Source organism: Protopterus annectens, chromosome 8.part0, assembly GCF_019279795.1.
Source record: "Protopterus annectens isolate FY-2018-M chromosome 8.part0, PAN1.0, whole genome shotgun sequence".
Lineage (NCBI taxonomy): Eukaryota > Metazoa > Chordata > Ceratodontiformes > Protopteridae > Protopterus > Protopterus annectens.
Genome location: NC_056741.1, coordinates 1,666,441,615 through 1,666,467,978, shown reverse-complemented (window position 1 = coordinate 1,666,467,978; position 26,364 = coordinate 1,666,441,615). Strand labels below are relative to the sequence as shown.

At 40.5% G+C, this 26,364-nt stretch overlaps 1 protein-coding gene across 4 annotated transcripts in view; it reads right to left on the bottom strand.

The window, feature by feature from the left end:
• ROBO3 (roundabout guidance receptor 3) overlaps positions 1-26,364 on the bottom strand; it is a 2,447,731-nt gene that overhangs the window by 273,929 nt on the left and 2,147,438 nt on the right. For all 4 annotated transcript variants that reach the window (XM_044081188.1, XM_044081190.1, XM_044081189.1 and 1 more), the window contains one exon: positions 23,634-23,828. In XM_044081188.1, the coding sequence (XP_043937123.1) occupies positions 23,634-23,828 (195 nt within the window). The remainder of the gene's footprint in view (positions 1-23,633; positions 23,829-26,364) is intronic.

Sequence of the window (26,364 nt, the reverse complement as noted above, 5' to 3'; positions counted from 1 at the left end):
ACCAGAAGGCTGTGGGTTCTATTCCCAGTCCAGCTGACTGGACTGCTAATAATGCAATGCAATATTATGGAGGTGCTGCACTCGTGAGTATGTCCTTTTTCTGATGAGATGCTAAACTAAGGCCCAAACTGCTTGAGTTGGTGGTATCATAGGTGGATGTAAAAGATCCTGTGGCATCTACTGAAGAGAAAAGGGGAAATTTATTTAGTTTTAGTTTATTTGTTGTTTGCTGTGATCAGTACACTGATCACAATAGACCATCTGCAAGCATAGCATGGGTGAAACAATTCAGAAAAATAAAAAACAGAACTAATTCAACAACATGGAGTAATCATAGAAGGTACAGAGTCCAGCAGTTAACTGAAACAATGAACAAATATTATTATTATTACCAGAGGAGGAAAAACAAACGGGGGTTAATTTCATTAGTAAATAATGAGAAGTAAGCAGCAGGTGAGAACAGAGGGTCAAAGTAGGAGTGATGCAGGTGAGAAGGGAATTGGGTGATATGTCTAGTGGAAAAGCATGTTCACTTGGATTTTTGATGGAGGTGTCTTTTAATAGTGCTATGAAAGTGTGGTAAGAGGAGATTTATTTTAGGCTTGTGTGTGTGGGGGGGGGGCAGAGTTTGGGTGCAAAAATGGAGAAAGAATAGTCGGTACAGTGCAGATTGGTTTGGGGTGTTCAGAGTGAGGGAGTTAATTCAGGGAGGTTGCAGATGTTATGGGTGTGGTTTTATTTTGGAGAGTGGCTGCAAGAGGTGGAAAGACACACAAATGAAGTACTCTGAAAAGAAGAGACCCCAGGAGTAGCTCAACACTGTAGGAGACTGAGAGCCATCTCGCTTGGAGAGGGTGGTGCAATGGTATTCTTCAGGGGTGAAGTTGGAAATGAATCATCAATTTTTTTTTTAATGGTATTAAAGTGGTTGAGTTTTGTTTTAGAATCTACAGATATGATCAGAGCCCGTATTCAAGTTAAGCAAGGAGAATCCCTTTGCCTGTTGTAGAGCTAGCTGGTCTGCAAAGAAAGGGAGATATTTTCCAGGACCAAGACAAAACAGAACTGATCTTTTTCCTGGTGTTTTCAATGTGGTTATGGAAGTTATGTGTCTGTGCATGTGTCTGTGCACCCATAAACCTATGCATTCTTCTACTGGGGTGCCACTGAGATCTGCAATATTGAGATGTTTTTAGAAGTTGTTTCAGCTTTTGTGAGTTTCAGATAATATACTGTTTGTTTTGGAGGGGTGTAGGAGTAATTTATGGTTATTTAACCAAGAATTAAGTAAGTACAAGTCAGCCTGAAGCTGGGTTTGAATAGCTGAATTTGAGGGATGCCCTGGTTAAATTTTTCCTAGTAACAAAAATACCACCTTGAGTCTTCCCTGAAAAGAGGGCACAAACTTAGTGAGGCTAACCGAGTCATCAAAAAAATAATTAATACAATAATAAATAAAGAAGGTAAAAAAGTATTATTTAAAAAGACAGAGTATAGAAAAATGGAAGCCATGAGAGAACAGATGGGAAACAAAAGGAGGTTGTTTTGGAACCACAGTAAGAACAAGGCTAGGAAAATGTGTCTCCCTAAGAAGGTGTACCTTTGTAGTAGACCAGCAAATGTACAAAATTGTTGGTATTGATGATCTGTTGTGGTTATGCAAAACAGCAGAGAAAATGAGCATACTGAATACAAGTTTGAGAGACCATTTCCTTCAAACCAGTAACTGAAACTTAGAAAGCACATGGCTTACATGTTGTTGGAAGTAATAAAGGTAGTAGAATACCTGGTAATGTAGTTTGAGGAAAGAGAATCACAGCAGTGTAATATTTACTTTTATCTGAAACATGACTTCCTAAAGTGTATTTATCAAACTTTACTTTTCAGTTTCCTTTACGTAGCTGCATACTTGTTAATTTCTTTTTTTAATGCCTTCATCCCCTGCCTGTCAAGCACTGTACTACCTCCTATTGGACTCAAGCCAATTCATTCCCTGGGTTCATGGGTTCATAGGTTGGTACTAGGCTATCGGCCCTAGGGCCTATACAAGCCTAGCCATAACAATTCCCTGGATATTTCTTCCCACAAAATTTACTTCCCTGGACCCCTGTCTAGCAGGGTGACTGATGTGATCCCCGAGGTGAATTTCCTATCTCCCATCCAATCATCAAGGTTCCTTTTGAAGAGGGCCAAGGAGGCACTCTGCTTGACATGTATGGGCAGTCTATTCCAGAGTATGGGGAGTCTCTGGGTCAGGAACCTATCCCTCCAGCATGTTTTGTTCATTGTGATGACAAGGTTTAGATCCCTGGAGTGTGTGGCTCTGAGGGATTGGGATTTCTTTAAGTGGAGCATAAACAACAGCTCAGGGTTTGACATGGCCTTGTATGTTGAGCAGAGTTCGCCTCTGAGTAGACGATATACCACAGAGTATAGCTGGAGTTTATTTAGATGGTCAGCATATGGCATCTACTTTAGTCCTGTGATTCTTTTAGTGAGGTATTTCTGTGGCCTTTCCAGCTGTTGCAGATGTTTTGTGGTACATACCAAATGGGGCATTATACTCTATAACGGGTCTAATGAGGGATGAGTACAGTGGGATAATGACCTCCTTTTTTCTGGATGAAAAGCCCTTAGTGATGAGGTGTGCCACATAGAAAGATTTCCTGACTGTTGTGGTGATGTGGTTATCGAAGGTGAGACCACTGTCCACCTGTGTCCCTAAGTCTCTCATGACATTTTCAATGTTTAGTGTACTGCCATCTATGTGGTAATTCATGGGTACATGTTTTTTTCCAAAGGGGATAAGTATAAATTTCTTGGCATTAAGCTTGAGCCCATGGCTCTGGCAACCAAGCATATGTTTCTGTAAGGCCCTTTTGTAGAATATCTACATCATTTGGGGATTCAATAATGGCTCCCAGTTTGCAGTCATCTGTGAACTTTGTTAGCCAGAGTCCCTTAGTGTTGGCCTGTATTTCAGAGAAGTAGATGCCAAACAAGACTGGTCCCAGGACTGAACCCTGAGGTACTCCACTTGTCACTTTGTCTGGAGATGGATTTGGAGTTGGCTACTTTTACAGTCTGGGTTCTGTCAGTAAGCCAGTTGGCAACCCATTGAATGACATAGGGATTTATGCCCAGCTTAGTAAGTTTATCTATGATTCAAGAGTGGGGGATGCTGCCAAAGGCCTTGGCGAGGTCCAGATAGCCTGTGTGGACTGCCTTACCCTCGTCCACAGCTCCGGAGACTGATTCGAAGAAGTCAGTCAGGTTCAGGAGACATGATCGGCCCTTCATGAACCCAAACTGGGTGGGGTCCAGTGTTTGAAGTTTGCCAATGTCTTTGTTTATAAGTTCTATGATAATGCGTTCCATGCCCTTGAAGATCAAACTCATCAGACTGATGGGATGGTAGTTCCCGGGATCCAAGGTGGATCCACCCTTGTGGAGTGGGATAACTGTAGCTGTGTGCCACTCAGTGGGCACGAGGCCTGAGGTGAGGCTATGATTAAACATGACACTTAGGTGACGTGTCAATTCATTTTGTAGTTCATGTAGTACACAGCCCGGGATGTCATCTGGTCCCATGGATGCTGTATACTTAGCTTTGGAGAGTGTGGTTTCTACCTGTGTGGCCGTGATTACCAGAATTTGGCAATCTTTTAGTATTGAGATGGGCCCTTTAGGGGGTGAGAGGGGGGTGAAGTTGGCACTAAATCAATCTGCCAGGATATTGGCAATATCCTGGGGATCAGTATATTTAGTGCCATTCTGTTGTAGCTCAGAGCAGATCTGTGCATTGCCATTTAGATTCTTGACATAACCACAGAATGCCTTGTGGTTGTCTTTGGAATCTTTGGAAATTTTATTTTCGTAAGTAGCTTTTGAGGATTTTATGTGGGATCTCAGCTTCTTACTAAGGCTGGTAAGGGAGTTTTTTGCATCCTGGGATTTTCCTCTTTTCTGCAACAGTTTCTTCCTTCTGTTGTATAGTTTGTTTATAGCAGGGGACCACCAGATTGGTTCCTTTTTTTGGAGGAGAGCATCTTGGTTCTATTTGAGATGGCACGATTCATGCAAGAGTGGATGTACTTGTACAGTGCCTTAGTATAGGATTCAGCAGTCAAACTTTCAGATCCTGTCTGCATGGGTGTCATGAAGTTTGTCACTTCTGACTTGAGTAGCATGAAGTTGGCTTTGGAGAAGTTTTTATTACAGAGGTTTCCTTACTGGGGGCTGGGGTTGGGATGTGGATGTCAAGGGTGATTTGCTTATGGTCAGACCTGACCAATGAGGGGGTAACCACTGGTGTGGAGCATCGATCTCCCATGCTGATAATGACCAGGTCTAGGATATTGGAGCCCCTGGTGGGACAATAGATTAGTTGATCCAGGGAGTTGGAATTTATGAATTCCAAGGACCACTGGGAAAAGGTGTTGGTACCTGAGTAGTTTTCCCAGTTAATGGCAGTGTAGTAGAAATCACCCAGTACTAGGGATGAGAAGTCCTCCCTTAGATCCCCCAGAATGACAGACACCAAAAAGGATCATCTTCCACGGGAAACATCAGGGAGTTTGTTTCTGTCGTATGCATACTGGGAATGACAGCAATTTTGCATGAAAGCCTAACCCCTCTGCGTGAGTCATGATGTGGTAATCTGTGCCACCATAGGGACTACTAGTGTCCTTCTATCACTCCGCATCTGACCGTACTTACCATGCTTTGGTGCACTGATCCCCATCCTTTCAAAACTCGTTCTGCCTTTCAGCAGTGATCGGGTTGGGAGCAGGGTGCTTCACAATCTATGCTTCTCATATTCATTAATCATGGTGGCTTTCCCACACCCTTTCCCACAGATACTCTTTTCACTAAAATTAACAGATTTAGTAGATAGAATTTGTGCTGCACTAGGCTGAAACTACTCTCATTTAAACTGTACAAAACATGGCTTACAAAAATGAACTGATATCAATTTCCTGCTGGTACAACTTTATAGAATTTCTTGTGCACATTAACTCATATGAATGTAGTTATTCCTCACACTGTCTAGGTGGGTCTGTTACTCCTGAATGTGTTGAAATGTACTTAAGTTTGATACTGAATTTCCATATCTCAAACTGTCCCCTTTCTTATTCTAATGCAATTGATTGTACATCGCAAACATCTCTCTGTACATATACAGTCATTACATATGTTTCTGTCCCACACAAATCTGTAGTTGTCATTTTGTGCTGTTGTACAGCAGATTTATTGTATTTGAACTTTTTTTCCAGGACATGAAATACACATATGTTGTCTGGTTTCAGCACACCTGGGAAGTGAAAAATACGACGAAGGATCAAGACAGCAGCATGTTTTAGAAAACAGAACTGTAGCAACAAGCGTCACCCATCTGAAAAAGAAAGAAGATGACATGGGGTCAATATGAATAGGATTGCTTTCCCCAGAGTCAGGGTTGAAGGAACACAACTTAAGAGTTCTTAGAAAGCCCTTCGCTTGGAAGCAGTAAAAGGCAATAATAATTTGGATTATGTGGATGCAATAACCAGTTGACAAGCATTAGCCAAGAAACAGTGCAAACATCATTTCAGAAGTCCTGCATAGCTGTGCAAATTAAGATATAGTTCCCAAGGAAGTAATGAAAAATGCCCGCAAGGGGCAACTGAAGTTCCACCTGGCATTCAAATTTCTACGGTATTAAAAGCAGAGTGGAAGTGAACAAGAGGGCCATAATTAAAGGCACCCCCCCCCAAGAAAAAACAAAATGCAGACTTCACAGTAGTCATGTAAATAGCTAAGTTTATCTATAACACGTGACTGCAAGAGGCTAAGGTAATGCATGGTGAGACACCATATAACCAAACTATAAGGACACCAATCCTACTACTGTCGTTACTCATACTGCAAGTATTTATGATACCTTGTATATTCTGCTTCCTGTGTTTACGATGTTATGATGCATGGGTAAAACAAATGGGTTGTCCAATTCACCTGATATAATCATAAAAGTAAAGGTCCCAAGTTAGCATTTGATCTGACATAACAATAAGTGATAGAGGAATGATTCTAGAGTGATAGCGGGAATTATGTTGTTAGTTACACATGCAAAAGAACAGACTAAGCTAGCTCTCATGGGATTGTCTTAACATTTCTGTTTATGATCATGCATGGGATTTATAAAAAATGAAAATTACATATAATGAAATAGGTAACACAACTGAAACCATACCATATGTTTAAGCCAGGTTTTAACAAATTCCCATTAAATAGTTTCAGTAATGTTACTGTTAAAAAAACACTTATAGGTAGGTAACCAGTATCAGTTTTTCAGTTACTGGATGTAAATAATTACGTTACAGGAAGTTCTTTTTGAGTGACACAATGCATGACACAAAGTATATTCTGGTAAACTAAACGGCATTTAAAGAACTGGCAAGTATATATACATGTTAACTGATTCCAGATGTTGATGTCAATTTAATTGTTTGTGTACATAACAAGAAGCAATCACAGAAAACAGACACTTCTGTTGACAAAGTGTCAACTTAAAGACAGGAAACCGCAAGGCCATGAGTTCACAAGTGTATAGCTAAAAAGGTTGAACAGGGGAAGCTGATGTTTTTATTTTCTTGTACATTTAACTGCCTAGCTGTAGCCAAGAAAAGGGGAATCTCAGAGTATCCTTAAACATGTTATTGGGTTTCTGCAAATTAATACAATTCCAGACTGGTACATACAATGTCTCGGAAAGTTACCCAGTTTAACACAGCTGCAGCAATTACAAAGAATACTGGTATCAGAAAAGAAGATTCCACATCTACATAGGGTCTATGCAGAAATGTTGAATTTCATTAAATGAACTCTTCAACCTAGCAAAACACACACCTAGGAAATCAATAAACTCACACCCCCACAATCCATCTACTTTAATATACCAAGTCCAAGCTTTTACAACAGTGGGGGAAAAGGTAAAGACCCATAACCCACTTTGTGCGATCTTGTACAAAACACCCAAAGAAACTGATAGCAGTGGAAGTAAATCTATTGGAAAATGTGTTCTACTGCTCCAAGAAAGAGATTCACATATTTGAACAAATGCATACATTGATTTAGTATGCAACAAAGGGTGCAAGGGGGCTTGACCCTCTGCAAAAACATAGATTTTTTGTTGTTTTCCTTTGGTTTTTGGAAAGTCGATCATATGGCCTTGACCATATGATGTGCAACTTTCTGTTTGTCGATCTTCTGAAGTCGATGCATAAATATAAATTTATATTATATATATATATATATATATATATATATATATATATATATATATATATATATATATATATATATATATATATATATATATATATATATATATATATATATATATATATATATATATATATATACCTGTGTGTGTGTGTGTATCTATATCTAAATACACACACACACAGATTATGTTAGATCGAGGTTTTGGAAACGGACTTCATATAGTCAAAATCATATGCTCGACTTTCCAAAAACTTAGATGAAACAACACAACAAAAGTCTACATTGCTGCGGGGGGAGGCGGGGGACTAAGCCTTCTTGAATGCCCCCCATATGGGGTCTGCTCCTCCACATGCCCTGGAAATTATATAAACCAACTTTGAGATCAAAATACTCTGGGGAAAAAGGTAAATTTCCTGATCCCCTCAGTACTATGATCTCCATAGAAATGCTTCAAGTTTTCAGAAAGTCAAACATATGGTCTTGCCCAAACAAAGTTCGAATTTCTGAAAACTTGATCATCTGACATAAACCCATATATATATATATATATATATATATATATATATATATACATGTGTGTGTGTGTGTATACTAGATGTTCAAAAGGTAATCTGCTTGATTGTATTCTGTGATGGGTAAACTCATCAAACAGAATACAGCTCAAACAGATTAAGTGGGAGACCACTATTTTTTGGGATCTCTGAATACCAGAGATAGGGGGATTATTTTCCTTTTAATTGTATTCTGTGATCTCATAGTTTGTATATTTAAAAAGCAGTGGGTGTGGGGAATGCAAAAAAAAAAAAAAAAAAAAAAAACTCTTGTTTTCAAGACATCCATTTTTGAATAGTTTAACTGTGTTTTTCAGTGATTCATTGTGTACCAATATTATCCTCATAAATATAATAGAGGAAAAAGAGATAGCTATACTACTGTGTATACATACATATAAGATACCTATATGTAGATACAGATATATACATACTCACATATATACAAACATATAGAAACATAGATGGATAGATATCAAACTTTTAAACTAGATCCTAACATCCAAAATATTACCAGTACTATATGAACATGTTAAGTCATGAGTGGTAAACCCAGAACTCCAGAACCAATTACACCTGCAAAATGGAAAAATATGACTGATTATCTGATAAGCATGATTGTCCATTTCCTTTATTTGGTTTCTCTTGAAGACAGGGCACCTCTACCTATAACAAACACCAACCTCGACGCACTCTGCGCTGCCCCAACCCACAACCCCAAAAAACCACCAAACCAGCAAAGATAGTGTCACACCTATATTCAGAGGCAAAAGAAAGTTTCGCACCAGCCCTCATCAGTGAGTAAAATCATCAAAAAATCCAAAGTCAACGTCAGTTTAAATATTGGAATAAACCAATAACAATACAGACATTTGCATATAGCCCAGTTAAGATTTATATACCACAATACAGGTGTTCTAAAGCTGATAAATGATAATAAAGAAGAATAATATGAAGCAAATAAATATATTAATATATAATATAAATATATATAATAAACAAAAAGAAAAAAATGAATAATAATGTGTGTGTAAATGTATAAAATATAAAAAAATATGAGGTGGGATTATAAATGGTCATTGAGACCTGGAGGAAAAAGGGCTCCTAAGTGTGTAATCCAGTATCTTTCCTTGTGGCTCAGGATACCTTGCCATCCTGTCTGGTTTTGTCTATTCCCTATAAGCCAATGGTCCATTATCAGGAGAAAGTTTAATCGGTAAAGATATAACCACAAGGAACTCTTCATCAACACATTCACTGGTAAGCACAGAGTTACAACATTATGTGTCAGTTACAAAGGAACACATGAAACAGAGTCTGTGTAAAAAGTATTTGGGGATAAACAGCATCTGATGTCTTCTAGATTAAATCACGTTGTTGAAACATTCTGGAACATACTTTATTGTCTTTTTCTAATCCATAAAGCAAACAAAAACTGATGTGGTGTGACTGCATGCTGCTGAGATGACCTTTGCTCTGGTGAAACATGAAGGCTATACAGTAGTTATTCTTCAGCTGGTATGGCTACATGCTGGTCATACAAGAGCTGCTCTGTCTATAACCCAGCTGTATACTGGTCACCCTTGCAAATACTGAATGCAGATCATCAACTTGCTACTTTCCCTGCAATATCTGAATACTGATTCCCCATTGGTCCAGATATCCAGGACACCATCAAGGCAATCTGGAAGCAGTGGGTCTCTGCCTGTCAAGAATGTACAGCCATCATTAATGTAAATCCTGTTCCAGTTTCAAAGGAGTGATGGGGGTTTTATTTGCATTTTTTCAATATCAAAAGAGGTAGATAACTTCTCCCCACTCTGGATCTCTAAGAGTTTAACCAACACATCTGTTTATTCAGTTTTGGAAGGTCTCCCTAGAGGGTATTATGCATTTGATATTGGAGAGCACCTGGATGGTCTTTCTGGACATAATGGAAACTTGTTGGCATATCAACATTTAGGGGTCTATATTTTGGATTCCTCTATTTTACTATGGGCATTAGTTGAATGACTGACTTCTAATTACCCCAATCCAGGGGACTTTATAGAAGAAGCCCTGTTGTGATACTCCTAAATTTTTGGTTCCTGTAGGTGACCATACATTTGATGAATTCCCTTCTGAGTCCTGCTCAGAAATAAGCCTTTTCCTGTGTGATACTGGTCACACTTCCATGATGATCATTCCTACCATTGCAGTCTTAGTGGACTAGGTAAAGTTACAGTGCAGGGTCCAGGTCTAGATCTTGTTATTCCTTCTTTTTACAGATGATGGTTATCATGATCTGCTTGATGCTAATCTGTGAATCTGATTATGTCTCTCACTGGCTATGCTCCTGTACCCCACCAAATAACCCCAGCACCTGATTTCCTTCTCTAGAACTTTAACCTCTATCAATCCTTAAAAAAAACACTCCCCTCTTCTCCTCTGTACCATTCTGACTCATTTCTGTCATCTCGACTAACTCTGACCTACCACCAGCTTTCTATCCTGAAGTCAACTCTGCTCACCTTAGAACTCAACTTTCACCTCTATACTGACTGTAATACATTATTGGCACTTGTGCCACTACTTTTCCTCTCATGTCACACTACTGCCCATAACACTGGATCCTACACATTAACACAGCTTTACTCTTGCATATAGTTAAGGATTTCTGTATGTAGTTAATGGAATGACATCGTCCTATGTTTCAACTTTATTTTTTACTTTTGTATGTATCAACATTGTTCTATTACTTACATATGTATTACTGTGGAGCTTTTCTCCTAGGGCCTCCACTGAAAATGGGTTCTTCCTAGGCCCAGTGGACTTTCCCGGTCAACAAATGCAATAAATAAATAAAAATAAGTGTTACAGTGAAGTATGACTGAATAATTGTTTCAGAATCACCATATTTATGACATTGTTTCTAGTGTCAGGTAGGTCCTAGAATGGTGGAAATTCAGAAGTTTCTGTTGGGTCTTCTAGTTCTGCATCCTTATCTATCACAATTTTTGGTAATGGAAGATTTGTTTGTGAAATAAGCTCTCACATGGCATAAGATATCAGTCAGTTGGAGGTTAGGACGGTCCTCCTGGTTTTAATGGCAATGCTACTATAGCATCTTTCATCTGGTCACAGAAGTAGTCAATTGTATGGTAACATAATAAACAAGGAAAACAGGGTAATACCTCCCCCATGGTCAAAACCTATGCATTTTTGGCAACGGACTAGACAGAAGCAATGGTCTCACAGCAGTTTGCATTCTTGGGGAAGTTGATGGTCTGGCAAATTCCCTGCATCATAGTTCCACGCTTCTTTCAGAACTTCAGATTTACAGGCCTTGTTTGGTAAGGATGCACTGGAAGTGAGGCACTCCATTGTGAGAGCTTCAGATTTAGAGGTCTTGTTTGCTAAGGGTGCAATGGAAGCAAGCCATTCCTTTGATCAATGTATTTACCATCTAGGGATCTGCAGTCATATCCTCCTTTTGCTCAGTTCATTAGGGCAATGGGAAGCAGCAGTGGATGAAATCCTTATGGTTCAATGATTTGTACTTTTATTCTTACTTAAACTGATAGGAAATACACAAAGGTGATTAGAAAAGTACAAAAACAGGTAACAACAGTTAGCTTGCATTTTAGTGCAACTGAGACTATGACGGTGATTATTAAAGAAGTGAAATGGTTGTTGTTACTGGTACTATGCACTTGGGGGGGTGACTACATGGCATGTCTCTGTGGTTAAGGTTGACTGAAGCATGTGCATGTTGCCTGTGATAAGATACCCTCCCCTCTATACATGCAGTCTGTTATGTCTAGGGAATTATATCTGATACTCCAAAAAGATGGGGCACTCCATAAGGCAGGTTTGAAAATGTCCTATATTAGGACAGCTTTTGCTTGGTTTTCTTCATGGGAGCAGAAAACAAGGGAGAGAGGGTGCAGATTCTCCCCTAATCAAATGCCTGAGTTTAAAAATACGGGCTAATTATTTTGTCTACTTTGCACTACAGAAAGTAACATTAGGTGGATCATGGCAGGTATCCATCCTTTGTCAAAAGGCAAATACTCATCCACTGACAAATGATGCTGTGACTTTCCCTCTTCTGGGTCAGTAATCAAGGAGAATGAATCCTCACCACTGACACCAGTAAGGGATGTTCATTTGGAACAAAAACTGATACAAGGAATATTTCCAGATGCAGCTCTCTGCATCAAGCACATTTTTCCTTAAGAGCAGGCAGGGAACACACTCAGTCTAGGAGCTTGGTTTCCCTCTCTCTCTCTCTCCAAGCCACCAATAAGACTCCCCACTGGCACAGCTGTAGAGTTGAGTCATCAGCCAAGTGTCCAAGCCAAATTCTCCACCATTTTCTCTGTGAAACAAGTACTCTGTGTCCCTGCTCCAAGTAGCTGACGCACACACACACACACACACACACACACACACACACACACACACACACACACACACACACCTGGGAAAGGATGGCACAGATTTACTAGCTATGCCCCTCTGCCCAGACTATAAGGTAGTTGCTGCCTCCAGACACTCCAAATTAAGCTACTCTAAGGCTCTTAAAAGGGTACCTAATTATACAGAGTGAAATTAATACTAGTACAAATGGTAGTGTTTGACCAATGCAGTAAGGCTTTCAGGAGTGGCCACAATGTCACCAAATAAATATCAGTACTCCAAAAGGTTAAAATATTATTTTAAAGACCAGCCACAATGATATATATAACAATAAATAATAAAAAGAACATGAAGATACAATAAACACAAGAGTTTCAGTCACAGGAAATATTAAAATAACACACATGAATTCACACAGATAAAGAAAAACAGTACTTGACTAATCTCACTATATTTTCCTGATTGACCTAAATAATTACTATTCCCTGGTTATTTACTAAAGTAAGGCAAGAAGAAATGGGTGAGGGATCCTTTTTATCAGGTTACAAAAACAGACTGCTCTGAGACTTCTCTCTCATCTGGTATTAAAACTTCATTTTAATCCTGGATTACAGAATGACATCACATACATCTGGTCATCTGACTCTGGTTCCCATACTACCCCTTTTCCTAGCAAATGAACCAGAAACTAGCACATGTGTGTCAATAATATAGACACAGAGCTTTGCTAGGATCTGTTTCAGCTTCTGGAAGTCATAAAACAATTTAAAACTTCCATCCTTCCAGAGTAGCAATTAATTCACCCCAAGGACAATAAAGAAAGCTTCCTGGTACAGATTTTTTTCTCTGGCTGCATTGAGACCTGTGAGATACAATGTTTATGGCTTATACCAATTAGTTTAATTTCAAGCTATTTTTCAAAGTCAAATGGAATGAGATTAACATCTTCTCTTCCAGTATCCTCTGTTACAATGTATTCATTTCAGTAGTTAACATACAGTCTGATATATATGTATACTTCTTTTTCTGTCTAGCAAGAGCCACTGTTGGCACATTTTTCAACACAAGCACTATACAAATCAGTTTTATATACAAATGACATACAATTCTTTACAAAACTCAAACTAGCTACACTGGCATATGTTACATGTCCAATGCTCTACTTTTCTTGGCACAGCTGGTAATACCTCACATCATCACATATGTCATCAAATTTCACTCCACTCAGGGACTGGCTGCTTACAGTTCTTACTTCAGAAATGTCTTTATTGCAGATATCCATGCTGCAAATTTGTCTTGTTGGATTCCTTCAACAAACATGACTGTCTTGACCACAGTGTGGGTAGTCAGCCTGCACTGGCAAAATTGGTACCCCAGGAGTCAGCTGGATGTGTGATCTTCAGGATCCTTCCACACTGGCGGTTACTGGTTGGGACTCATAAACCAATCCAGAACATCAGTACTACCATTTGTTGTGAAAGAGGAAGGGAGAAGTACTCAGGCACATCCCTGTACTGTTTCAGTTGTCAGAAACTCTATTTAAAGATGTTTCCAACATTCAGTACTGAGTACAGCATTACCATTATGCAATGGGTACATTTACATAAATGCAAATGAGTTAGTACTGTGTGTGTGTGTGTGTGTGTGTGTGTGTGTGTGTGTGTGTGTGTGTGTAATGGTGAAGAACTCTCTATAATGACAGCCTTAAGGAAAATAGGCATCACCATTAACAACTGGAACCTGAACCACATACTATATTAAACACATCATACCCTCAGACTGCCAATGGGGTATTCCAGTTAAAAATCTTTTAATATTCTGATCCTATCTGCTCTGGACTCTCAGCCATGCCAGTACAGCCATGTGTAATACTGTGAGCCCTGTCTGCAACTGGTATCCATGCATGCTCGTAAAATACTGTTGCAACACTGTGATCCAATCTGCATCTGCTGCCCAGGAGTATCTGTAAAACTGTGTAATTATATTTTGACCCTATGTATTTCTAATACACAGCTATGCAAGTAAAACCATGTGACAATACTATGACCCTACCTGCGTCTGCCACTCACTTAGGTATGCAAGTAAAAAAAATGCAGTAATACCATGACCACATCTGTGTTGGGCATCAAGATATGCTGGTAAAACCATGCTGTAATACTACTGTGACCCTATCGTTATCTGAAGCACAACAGTGCTAGCAAAACCATATGGTAACATTATGACTCTTTAGCAAGAGGTTCTCCCGTTCGATTCTTGGCTGGGCTTGGGAGTGCCTTCTGTGTGGAGTCTGCATGTCATCCCGAGGTTGGGTAGCATTCGAAAGACATGCGTGTGTAAATGGGCGTGCCTTCGTTGAAGGTTAGGCGTCAAGCTGGCACCTCGGCATTTCGTAAAAATCTACTGCCAATCATTAGCGGACTGGAGTTCCACTGTGGTGACCCCTTACCGGGAAAAGCCGAAAGATAAACAACAACAACATATGACTGGCAACTAGGTATACCAGTAAATCAATGTGGAAATACCATGCACCTATTCTGTGTTTAGCAACCAGTTATGCCAGTAAAATGATGTGCAGATATGGTAACACATCAGGCTGCAGGCTGACTTTTTTCTTCAGTACTACTGTTACTGTTCACTATTCCACATGTGGGTCCCTCTCATGTTTTCTGTCATAGCCCTACCCGAAACATTTGTCTGAGTGATATACTGAAGCATGTATCTGGTCACCATATGCTATATCCCAATACCATACTGATGCAAAGTGTGCACCTTCACCCTCAGCCCCCTTCCCTGTGATGAGAGATGACAACCTTGTAGTCCAGTGACTCAATATACTAGAAAGAAAAACTTAAACATAGACATACTGTGCAGTTACACCCCCATCTGCCCCTTACAAATAATTTATGATCATCATAATCACCCCCCTTTTCCCCATTTTCTTTTGTGACAACTGTCGCCATCTCTCTCTATTCAGTGCCACTCTCCTGCCTTCTTCCACACTCATGTCTAACTGTCGCAGGTCTTATTTCACACAGTCCATTCGCCTCTTTGCTATGTGCCCCCATTTCCTCTTGCCTTCTTCCTGTTTGCGCAAATTCTTTTTCATTAGATTATCCTCTGCTTTTCTGTACATGTGCTCTAACCACAGTAATCTGTTCTCTTGACTTTATCTGCAATTGGAGCTACTTTGGTTTCTGCTCTTATGTTCTCATTTCCTCATATGTCCCACAGTGTGTAACCTACCAACATTTCAAGCACTTCATCTCCATCACCTCTACTGTCCTCAGCTGCTCTGAAATTACCATCCAGATTTCTGTACCATACAATAGCACCTGTCAAACCACTGTTTTGAACACCTTACATTTCAGCTTCTTTGACATTCTTTTGTCATCTGTGCCAGTTGGCTACAACCCCTCTGAGTCTAGCCTTGACCTCGTCATTCAGACCTCCTCTCTCCTCAACAACCCCTCCCAGAGACTTGAAGCATTAACCTGTTCCACTATTTTCCCTTCTATATCGATTCTCAGCTTCTCTTAATAATTAGCCTCAATTAACTCCCACAGTGAAAGTGAAAGGAATGGTACAAGCATCTGGCACAGCCATGTCAACACTTAAGGAAAGTTATCGAAAATAGTTAAAGCCACCTCATAATCCATGGAAAGGTGCCAACAACTGGCACAGATATCTGACAAGCCACAGAAAAAGGTATCAACAATTAATATGTCAATTTCACAATCTACATGGCTGCACCAATGACCGGTATAACAAAGTACAGTTTGTACACTTACCATAAATGTAGATGTTTGAGTGTATTCACTGTTGCAGTCATCACATTAGTGTTATCTGCCTGCAGGTAGCCCTCAGTCAGTCTGATTAACAAAGTCTTGGGCCCTGTGTCGGTTGCTGTCTCTTCTTCTGTGACGTCAGGTTGTCAGAGGTATAAAACATGCAGCGAACGCCATTACATCAGTTTTTCTTGCCCCAGGTTTCAGGTGCTCCCCTAATGGGAAGCAATTAAATCTATAACTATATAAGGTTATACATCCAACAAAAAAGCAAATACACCAAAAAGCTTTTAAGCATAGTAAAGGAGAGGAGAGGTACAGCCAAAAGAAGTAAGGGGGCTGGAAGGAGGGTAACCAGGACTGCAACAGTGAATACACTCGAATATCTACATTTATGGTAAGTGTACATAACTGTACTATGTTCTTCGTGTTTCACTGTTGCAGTAATCACATTTCAGTAGATTCCCAAAGCTAAGTATGGGAGGAGGAATTTAGATAGCATTAGGACCAGCAATAAGGCCCTGCAAGACAGCAGTGGCAAGGCCAGCTCTGGATTTAGAGAAAATTGGCAGATGGTAAGGTTTGGTGAAAGTATGTACAGAACTCCAGGTAGCAGCTTCTAGGATGTCCCTGGTAGGGATGCCTCTGAGAAAGGCTGTACAGGTAGATGCAGCCCTGGTAGAGTGGGGTCTGATCCCCTGTGAAATAGGTTTTCCATGGTGCTTATAGCAGAAATGAAGGCAATGGCCTATCCATTTAGAAATAGTTTGCTTTGAAATAGCCTTCCTCTCTGCCCCTGCAGCAAATGCCACCAGCAGTTGTTCAGATTTCCTTTGAGGTTTAGTCCTGTCCAAGTAGAATTTAAGTTGTCTGTGCACATCTAAGGAGTGCAGTATCCATTCCCCTTTGTTCTGTGGATTAGGAAAGAAGGTTGGCAGATGAATGGACTGATTAAGGGCCACACTGGATACCACTTTGGGCATGAAAGAGGGATTGGTCCTGAGTGACACCCTGTCCACATGAAAGATGATGAAAGGCTCCACTGCCATAACGGCCTGTAATTCAGATACCCTTCTTGCTGAAAGTGATTGCTAAGAGGAAAGCTGTTTTTCCAAGAAAGGAATTTTAAATCTGCAGTAGCAGCTGGCTCGAAAGGAGGGAGAGTGATTTTCTCCAATACAAAGTTAAGGTCCCAGGTTGGAGTTGGGGCTCTCTTGGGTGGTCTTAAATTTTTGGCCCCTCTGAGGAACTGCTTGAGCAGTGGATGAGAGAAGAGGGGAGGTTCTGTCTTATAATGAATTGAAATGGCTAAGGCGTGAATTTTGATGGAGGAGAAAGACAGACCCTTGTGAATCATCTCAGTTAAGTACTGTAAAATCTAAGGTAAACTGGGCACTGCTGTGCTCATCCCTTGAGATTGGTTCCAGGCACAGAATCTTTTCCATTTTTCAGCATAAGATTTCCTAGTACTAGGCCTCCTTGCCTCTAAGATGATATCCATCACTGGTTTACTGAGGGATGGTAAAGGAGAGATTAGGTAATTAGCCAGGCTGCTAGGTTCAGTGGTTGAAGCTGAGGGTGCAGAATCTTGTTCTCCTGCTGAGACAACAGGGTAGGAATCTGAGGCAGGTGCCATGGGGCCAACAGTGACACACTGCACAAGAGGGGGTACCAGTGTTGGCATGGCCAGTCTGGTGCAATCAAAATCATCCTTGGCTTGTCTTATTTGATCTTTAGTAGTCCTTTGGAGAGCAGAGGCAGAGGAGGAAAGGCATAAACTGAAGGACAGAGCATCCACTTTCCAAGCTTGTTTGTGGGGAGTTCATGTGCAAAATTTGTCCAATTGATAGTTCTGGGGGGAGGCAAACAGGTCTATATCTGGGCTCCCCCATTTGCTTATCAACATGTTGAAAATCCTTGGTTCCTGTTTTTACTCGTGTGGGTCCATGAGGTTTCTGTTTAGTCTGTCTGCCAGCATATTTAGTTTTCCTGGCAGGAACTGAGCTTGTAGATGCACTTGGTAGCTCAAGGTTGTATTCCACAATGCCATGGCTAGTCTGCAGAGGGGGTAAGAATGTGTACCCTCCTGCTTGTTTATGTACCACATAACAATGGTGTTATCCGTCTTCACCATTAATTGTCCTGGAAGAATGTGGTCCTTGAAGGCTGTCAGAGCATTCTGTACAGCTAACATTTCTTTTTGATTGATATGCAGGTGCATTTGACTTGGGTCCCATTTGCCATGAATGCACTTCCCTGTCAGGTGAGCCCCCCATGCATAGTCTGATGCATCTGTTGTTAGGGTTTGGGTGGCAGTGTGAATGATAGTCCCTTGTTTTGGTGGCAGGCATCTGCCCACCAAAGGAACTCTAGGCATAAGCAAGGTATGATCGGAATCATTGCTTCTAGAGCCTGAGAATGTTGACACCATAAGCTTTTTAGATACCATTGTGGTTTCCTCATATGCAGTCTTGCATATGGAATTAGAAGAATGCAGGAGGCCATGAACCCCAAGGCTTGTAGTATTTGCCTTGCAGATAGCAGGGTTTTTGTGGTCACTTGTTTGAAGTAGGTAGTCAAATGAATTTGTTTCTCTGGCATGAGGAAAGCCATTTGGGAAGTTGTATTCATGCTCCCAAGAATATAACTTGTTGACAGGGCACCAGGTGTGATTTCTGTTCATTTATGGTGTCCCCCAGACAAGTTAGCACTCTTTGTACAAAGGCCAGATGATTCAAAAGTATGTCCTGGCTTTCTGCTTGAATTAGACAATCGTCCAGGTATGGGTATATCTGAATATTTATTTGCTTGCAAATTGCAATGACTGGAGCAAGGCACTTTGTGAATACACTGGGCATAGGAGATAAGCCAAAGGGCAGTGCAGAGAACTGACAGTGCTTGTAGCCTGCTTTGAAGCATAGGTATCTTTTGCAAGATTCCCTGATTGGGATGTGCAGGTATGCTTCCTTTAAATTTAGTGTTGCCAACCAGGCATCTTTGCCTAGCATAGGAAGCAACTGGTGAAGAGTCAGCATCTTGAATTTTGGAATCACCAAAAAGGTGTTTAGAGTAGACAGGTTCAGGATAGGATGCCATGAACTGTCTTTTCTGGGTACAAGGAAAAGTCTGGAGTAGAAACCTTGTCCGTTTTCCGCTTCTGGTACCAATTGAATAGCCGCTTTGCTTAGGAGAGAAAGTACTTGCTTTTGGGCCTCTGCTCACTGATTTGGGGGTAGATCTGGCCACCTGTTTGGTGTTAGTAATGTGTGGAAGTGAAATCTGTATCCTTGGGTCACTATATTTAAAACCCATTTGTCCTGGGTAATGTGTTCCCAGTTCTTTGCATGAAGACCAATCTTTCCCCCCAAAGGGGCGGTCAGTTGAGAAGTGCTTGGAAGTTTTAAAAAGACGTCACTGAGAGAATTTACCATAAGGGGGATTTTATTACTCCCAGATTTGGAAGTGGAGGCCCCCCACTGCTTAGCCCTGTGTGTACCCTGGGACTGAAGCCTGGGTGCTCTGCTGGATCTGGGTTTGGACAGAGACGGTCGGGAAGAGGCAGGAAAGGACCAATTCTTGGAAGGCCAATGCCTACTAAACCTTGGAGGTTGTACTTGTAAGAATCTTTAACAGTTTGCATAGATTTAGCTTTTTGCTCCATCTTTTTAAGAACTTTTTCTGCCTTGTTGCCAAACAGGCCGTCCTGATTTAAGGGAGCATCCATTAATTTTGCTTTAACATGATCTGGCAAGGATTGTTCCTTAAGACAAGCGTGCCTTCTAAGTACAGATCCAGTTACAGCAGCCCTGCAAGATGCCTCTAGTGAATCAAAACCACATTGCAAAGTATGTTTTCCAACTTGTTCAGCTGAATGCAGTAAATTCTGTAAATCCTTATTTTCAGCACAATCAGGAATCAACATAATTTTCTGTTTAAGCAATCCAATAATATGCTGCTGATACTTTAACATACGAAACTGGCAGTTTAAGGCCCTAATGGCCAAAGTTGCAGAAGTGTAAACCTTTTTACCCCATCTGTCCAGCGCCCTGGAGTCTCTATCAGAGGGGATAGGATTTTTGGCAGTAGTAGCTTTAATGCCCTTGGGTCCCTGTGAAATGGTCTCAGGATCCACAGTAGGATTTTTGAAAAGGAACTTGTGAAAGTCAGGGTCCGTGTAATATCTATCAGGTTTTCTGGCAGGGGGTAAAGAATCAGGGGCCAAGCTAGATTCCGAAAAGGCATCATCAACAATGTCTAGTACAGGAGGTATGGCTAAAGGCCTGTGCTGGGGCAGGAGTAAGAAATCCCTAAGCCTCTTTTTAGAATCAGAGAAATCCTGACTTTCCCAATGAAAATGCTCCCTCAGGGTATGCAAAGTTTCACCAAAAGAGAAATCCTCTGGGGGGGGGGGGGGGGGGGTGCAGAGGGAATAGAGTCCTCAGCATCAGAATCCTCATAGGTAGATAAGTGTAAATCCTGGTCATCAGCGGAAACAGAAAATTCAGAATCTTGGTCAGAAGTATCATAAGCAAACTCAGTCCTAGGTCTCTTAGAGGGGGAAGGTTGGCTTACCCTGATTAAAGTAATAAGGTCTTCAGCCATTCTTATCATTTGTTTTTTAAGCATAGAGGCCTGGCCATGTGGTCTGGGTGTCAGTTTTCTAGGCATGGTTCGAGTTTTAGGCCTTGAAGAAGAAGATTGTGTCGGTTTAATACGCAAGTCAGTAGGCCTGAATACACCCTCAGAAGCCGGTGCCGGCACAGCGGCTCCAGACCCATCCAAGGTAGAGACATCTGCAGGTTCCACAGCTGAAGCATCTCGCGACATACCGGGTCTGAATGGGTCTCAGTAGAGGCCTGCGAATCTGAAGTAGCGGGTATGAGGGGCTGTAAAAGCGCCTCACTGAGTACCAGCGAACTGGTGACTGGCTTAGGAGAAGCGTCGTCGGCAGCTTTGGACCTCGGTGGCCTGTCTCTGTCATTACCTTTGCGATTTTTCAGAATGTCAGTAGTCGGATGGCTTACTGAAGACATATCGGGATAATTGAACCGAGCACCAAAATATTTAGAAGTGAAAATATACCGACGACGGATATTTCATGGTTTAAATAAGGCACAAAACCGACAGCGAGGTACATCGTGGTCAGGGCCTAGGCAAGGAATACAGTACGAATTAAAATCTTTATGAGGTATTTGCTTTCCACAAGAAATGCAATTATTTACTTTTACTGACATCGGTTTAGAGCAAGAAAAAGTTTCCCCAACAGGGTACTTAGCTTTTAGTTGAAGACTTTGGTTCTGAAACTCGAAAATGAAAATTTCAGGTGTCGGCCGACTGGCACTTGCGAACTGCTTCTGCTTCGGGCACTGCACGGCAAGAAAGACTGATGTAACGGCATTGGCTGCATGTTTTATACCCCTGATGACCTGACATCATGGAAGAAGAGACAGCAACTGAAGCAGGACCCAAGACTTAATCAGGCTGACTGAGGGCTACTGCAAGCAGATAACCCAAATGTGATGACTGCAACAGTAAAATGCGAAGAACATCCATCTCAATCCTCCAACTGCAGATACTAGTGACAGGCACAGCCATTTCAGAATCCAAAGACAGGTACCAGTGACCAGCACAGCTATCTCACAATCCAAAGGCATGTACCAGTGACCAGCACAGCCATCTCACAATCCAAAGCAAGGTACCAGTGACTGGCACAATTCTCAGAATTCAAAGACAGGTACCAGTGACTGACACAACTATCTCAGAATTCAAAGAGTGGTACCAGTGACCAGCACAGACATCTCACAATCTCAAGGTAGGTACCAGTGACCAGCACAACATACTCTATGGAGACATGAAAATGACCAGTTACTTATATAGTAATCTCACAATCCACAGTATAATGCAAATGATCTATAAAACCATCTCGCAATTTACAGAATGGTGCCAGTGACTCTCAAATCCATTTCATAATTAATAGAAAGATGCCAATGACCCTATTAATGATATCAAAATACACAGAAAGATGCTCCTAACTGGCACAGTCATCTCACAAAAACACAGTAAGGTGCTTAAAACCGACACAGTCATCTCACAGTCCATGGAGAGGTGCCAGGAACTGGCATAGTCATTTCAAAGCCTATGGAGAAGTCTCAGGTACTGACATGTTCTTCTGTACAGCTCAATGGCTAAACAAACACTAATTAAATATATAAGCACTTCCTTTCATAAACTGAAGCAAACCTAGTAAACTCTTTGGTCAAAGACTATGCATTCTGTGCAACAAGCTTAACTGTCTTAACATATTTAAAAATGCCTGCCCTTTCTGAACATGATTTATACCTATTATCATCAAACAGACTATCACTTCAATGGCAGTTTTTTTTAGAGATGATAAAGGTAAAGAAAGCATTGCAGTGAAAGAAGACAGAGAACGTTCGAGTGAAACCGAAAAAACACAAAATAAACTACTAAAATAGAAAAAAAATGGCTTCAGAAAGCAACCAGTAGTTTTAAAGTACATAAAGCACTTTTCATTTAATAAAATCAAACTTCTTCAGATGCAAACATTCAAGGTACATGTTTCAGTTAAATAAAATACCAGGAAGTGCTTGAGCCAGTCAGCTCACATGCTGTGATGACATCAGCAACAGTAGTTAGCCCTTCCTGTTCTACACACTATGAAAAAAACTGTTTAAAACTAAAACAATGCTGACACCCATGAACAAGGAAGATTGAAGCTATGGTAAGGTATGCTGATAGGTATACTTTAAACAACAAGAACAAATAAACATATGAAATAATGTTACCTATAAGGAATTACTATTACACTGCTGAAATTCTGCACTACAAACTTTTTTTGCACTATATTTCATACCGGTTCATAACTAATCGCCTAGCCCAGAAAAATAAATCAGCTGGCAGTTCGAGAAATAAATTTAGGCACAATTAATAGTGATTAAAATTACCATGCCTAGCCCAGAAAAATAACTCAGCTGGCAGTTCGAGCAATAAATTTAGGCACCACTAACAGTGACTAAAAGCCCTTGTATGGTAATTTTAGTCACTGTTAATGGTGCCTAAATTTACTTCTCGAACTGCCAGCAGAGTTATTTTACTGGCTAGGTGATTAGCTATGAACCAGTATGAAATGATGTAGTAAAAAACGTTTGTACCTTACTTTTAAACCATAGCTTCAATCTTCCTTGTTCATGGGTGTCAGCATTGTTTTAGTTTTAAACAGTATTTTTTCATAGTGTGTAGAACAGGAAGGGCTAACTACAGTTGCTGATGTCATCACAGCATGTGAGCTGACTGGCTCAAGCACTTCCTGGTATTTTATTTAACTGAAACATGTACCTTGAATGTTTGCATCTGAAGAAGTTTGATTTTATTAAACGAAAAGCGCTTTATGTACTTTAAAACTACTGGTTGCTTTCTGGAGACTTTTTTTTTCTACTTTCTAATGAAAAGCAGTCACTGCAAGCAACTGTTGAAATGCAGAGCTGTTTACTTGTTAATTTAATGTAAAAAAAACACAATAATGCAATAATGTTTAGGTGAAGGCAGATTTGCAGTTCAGAAGAGTGGATGGTGAAGATCCCCTCCGATCATTCTCATTAAGGCTGTTTACCTGTGTAATGACTAAGCTCCTTTCGCTTTTTACGTCTGCAGTAGATCCAGACAGTAAAGCACATCAGAATGACCCAGCATGCCCCACCAATGCCGGCAATAAAGGCAGGCTGCTTAACCACATCTGTGATCTGTTCAGCTAAGCTCACATTCTGCGCACCATCCACGGTGACAGAGTTCTGATCCAATGATGGCTCTAATAGAAAAAGAAAAAAACACACACACACATTAAAGGGGATTACAGGACATGCAGATTTTGTCTGTGAACACAGTGTATAATTTGTGGGTGCTTCAATATTTTCAAATTCAGTAATAACAAAACATGACATTGAGGCAGTGTTGTGTACAACACTAGTTGCCAAACTGCATTGCATTAAAAAGTAAATCTGTCCACTGTACTTGCTAATGGTTTCACTTACCTGTATGAATCTGGGGCAGGTTGCTTTGTAAGCCCCGAGTAATAAATTCAATACTATCCTATCTCTTTAGAGATGCTGCTTTACTTGCAAACCACCATCTACATGAAGAAAGTTCTCTTTTCGTAATTAAACTATTCTCCATTTAAAACTAATTGACCATCTCCATTTTCAGCATTTCCTTCAGATGCATAAATATTTCTTTCATACTATCTCTCTTCCTTTTTGTGTTTTAAGGCATACAGCTTTGGTATACTCTGCCTGTCATATGAAACATGAGCAAGCTTTTGCACCATTGCCAGTTTTCCTCTTTTGTACACTAATAAACATACTTTTCCACATGCAAGATGACCAGATGTACACAGTAGGACCTAGTATGTTCATCTGTTAACTTGTGATCACCACATGGGTGCAACCTAATGAGTGACACAATTTGCTTGTAGTCTTAGTATTGGCCAGAATCATTTGACACTCAGGAAGCAGAGCAACTCCATCACTCCTTTTGTTTGGTGACTGTGAGGTTCCTGTTCTGGGCCAGTAAACATGGAGCCTGAATCCTCACCACTGACACTGGTGAGGGATGCTCACTTGTAACAAAAATAGATACACATGGTATTTCCAGATGCAGCTGTCTGCACCAAGTACAATTTTCTTTAAGAGAACACAGGGAACATGCTCAGTCTGGCGGCTGGGTCTCCCTCTCAAGGCCCCCAGTAAGAGTCCCCACTGGCAGAGATGTAGAGTTGAGTCCTCATCCGAGTGTTCCAAGCCAGTTCCTCCACCAACCTCACTCTGAAGCCACTGCTCTGTATCCGTGCTCCAAGTAGCTGACACACACACTCTGAGATTTGATTTTCTCACAAACACACACACATGGGAAAGACTGGCACAGATTTACTAGCTTTGCTACCTTTACCTAGATGATAAGGTAGTTATACTGCCACCAGCCACAGCTACTCTAAGGCTCTTACAAGGGTACATAATTATAATGAGTAAGATTAATACTAACAGAAACGGTAGTGTTTGACCAATGCAGCAAGGCTTCCAGGAGTGGCCACAGTGTCACCAAATAAATATAAGTACTCTCAAAGGTTAAAATATCCTCTAAAAGACTGGCCACAGTAAAATAAATTAAAATATATTTAATAATAATTAATAAATTAACATGAAAATACTAAATATCTATTTACAATAAAGACCAGAGTTCAAGTCACAAGAAATATTAGAAATAACACAAATACAGAAAAATGGTAGTTAACTAATCTCACTGTATTTTCCTGACTGATCTAAAGAATTACTATTGCCTGGTTACTTACTAAAGCAAGGCAAGATGATACAGGTCAGTGATCCTTCATTGTAAGCTTTCAAAAACAGACTGCAATAACTAAGTGCAATACTAAGGTGGCTCACCTACACACCTAAGGACTGTAAAATGCAATATACAAACTGTGCAATAATCCAGTCTAATCATAGATATGCTGCTAGTGTTTCAATTTTATTTTGACAATATTATCTTCATATTGCTCCTGGTCTTCCTTGTCTCATGTTCTGGGATGGGTGTGGGTCACTGCTGTCCTACTTTACTTAACAATTTGTTACTTATTAAATTTCTACTGTGATACTTTATATTTTTTCTTTATCTATATGTGCAACTGTTTCCTGCATTGAGAATGAAGCATTGTAATTTTGTTCAGCTACACTGCTGTGTAGTTCTGAATGACAATAACGTTTTCTTTGACTTGACACTGAGATTTCTGTCTCATCTAATATTAAAACATAATTTTACTGCTGGATTACAGAATGACATCAAATACAGCTGGTCATCTGACTCTGATTCCCACACTACCCCCTTTGCTAGAAACTGAAGCAGAATTTAGCACATATGAGTTACCATACACACAGACAGAACTTTGCTGAGATGTGCTATAGCATCTAGAAGCTATAAAACCATTTCAAAACATCCACCCTTCCGGGGTAGGAATTGGTTCACCCCTAAGAACAATACTGTAGGCTTGCCAGTCCTGGTTTTCACAGACATTTAATCTCTGGCTGCAATCAGAACTGTAAGATGCAATCTTTATGACCTAAACCGTTAATTTAATTTCAGACTATTTTTCAAAGTTAGCTGAACTGAGATTAACCCTTTTTCTTCCAGTATCCTCTGTTACAATATGGGGGCTGTGGTGGTGCATCGGTTAGCATTGCCGCCTCACAGCAAGAGGTTCTCTGATTCGATCCTCGGCTGGGGTGCCTTCTGTGTGGAGTCTGCTTGTCCTCCCTGAGGTTGTGTGGGTTTCCTCCCACATCCCAAAGACA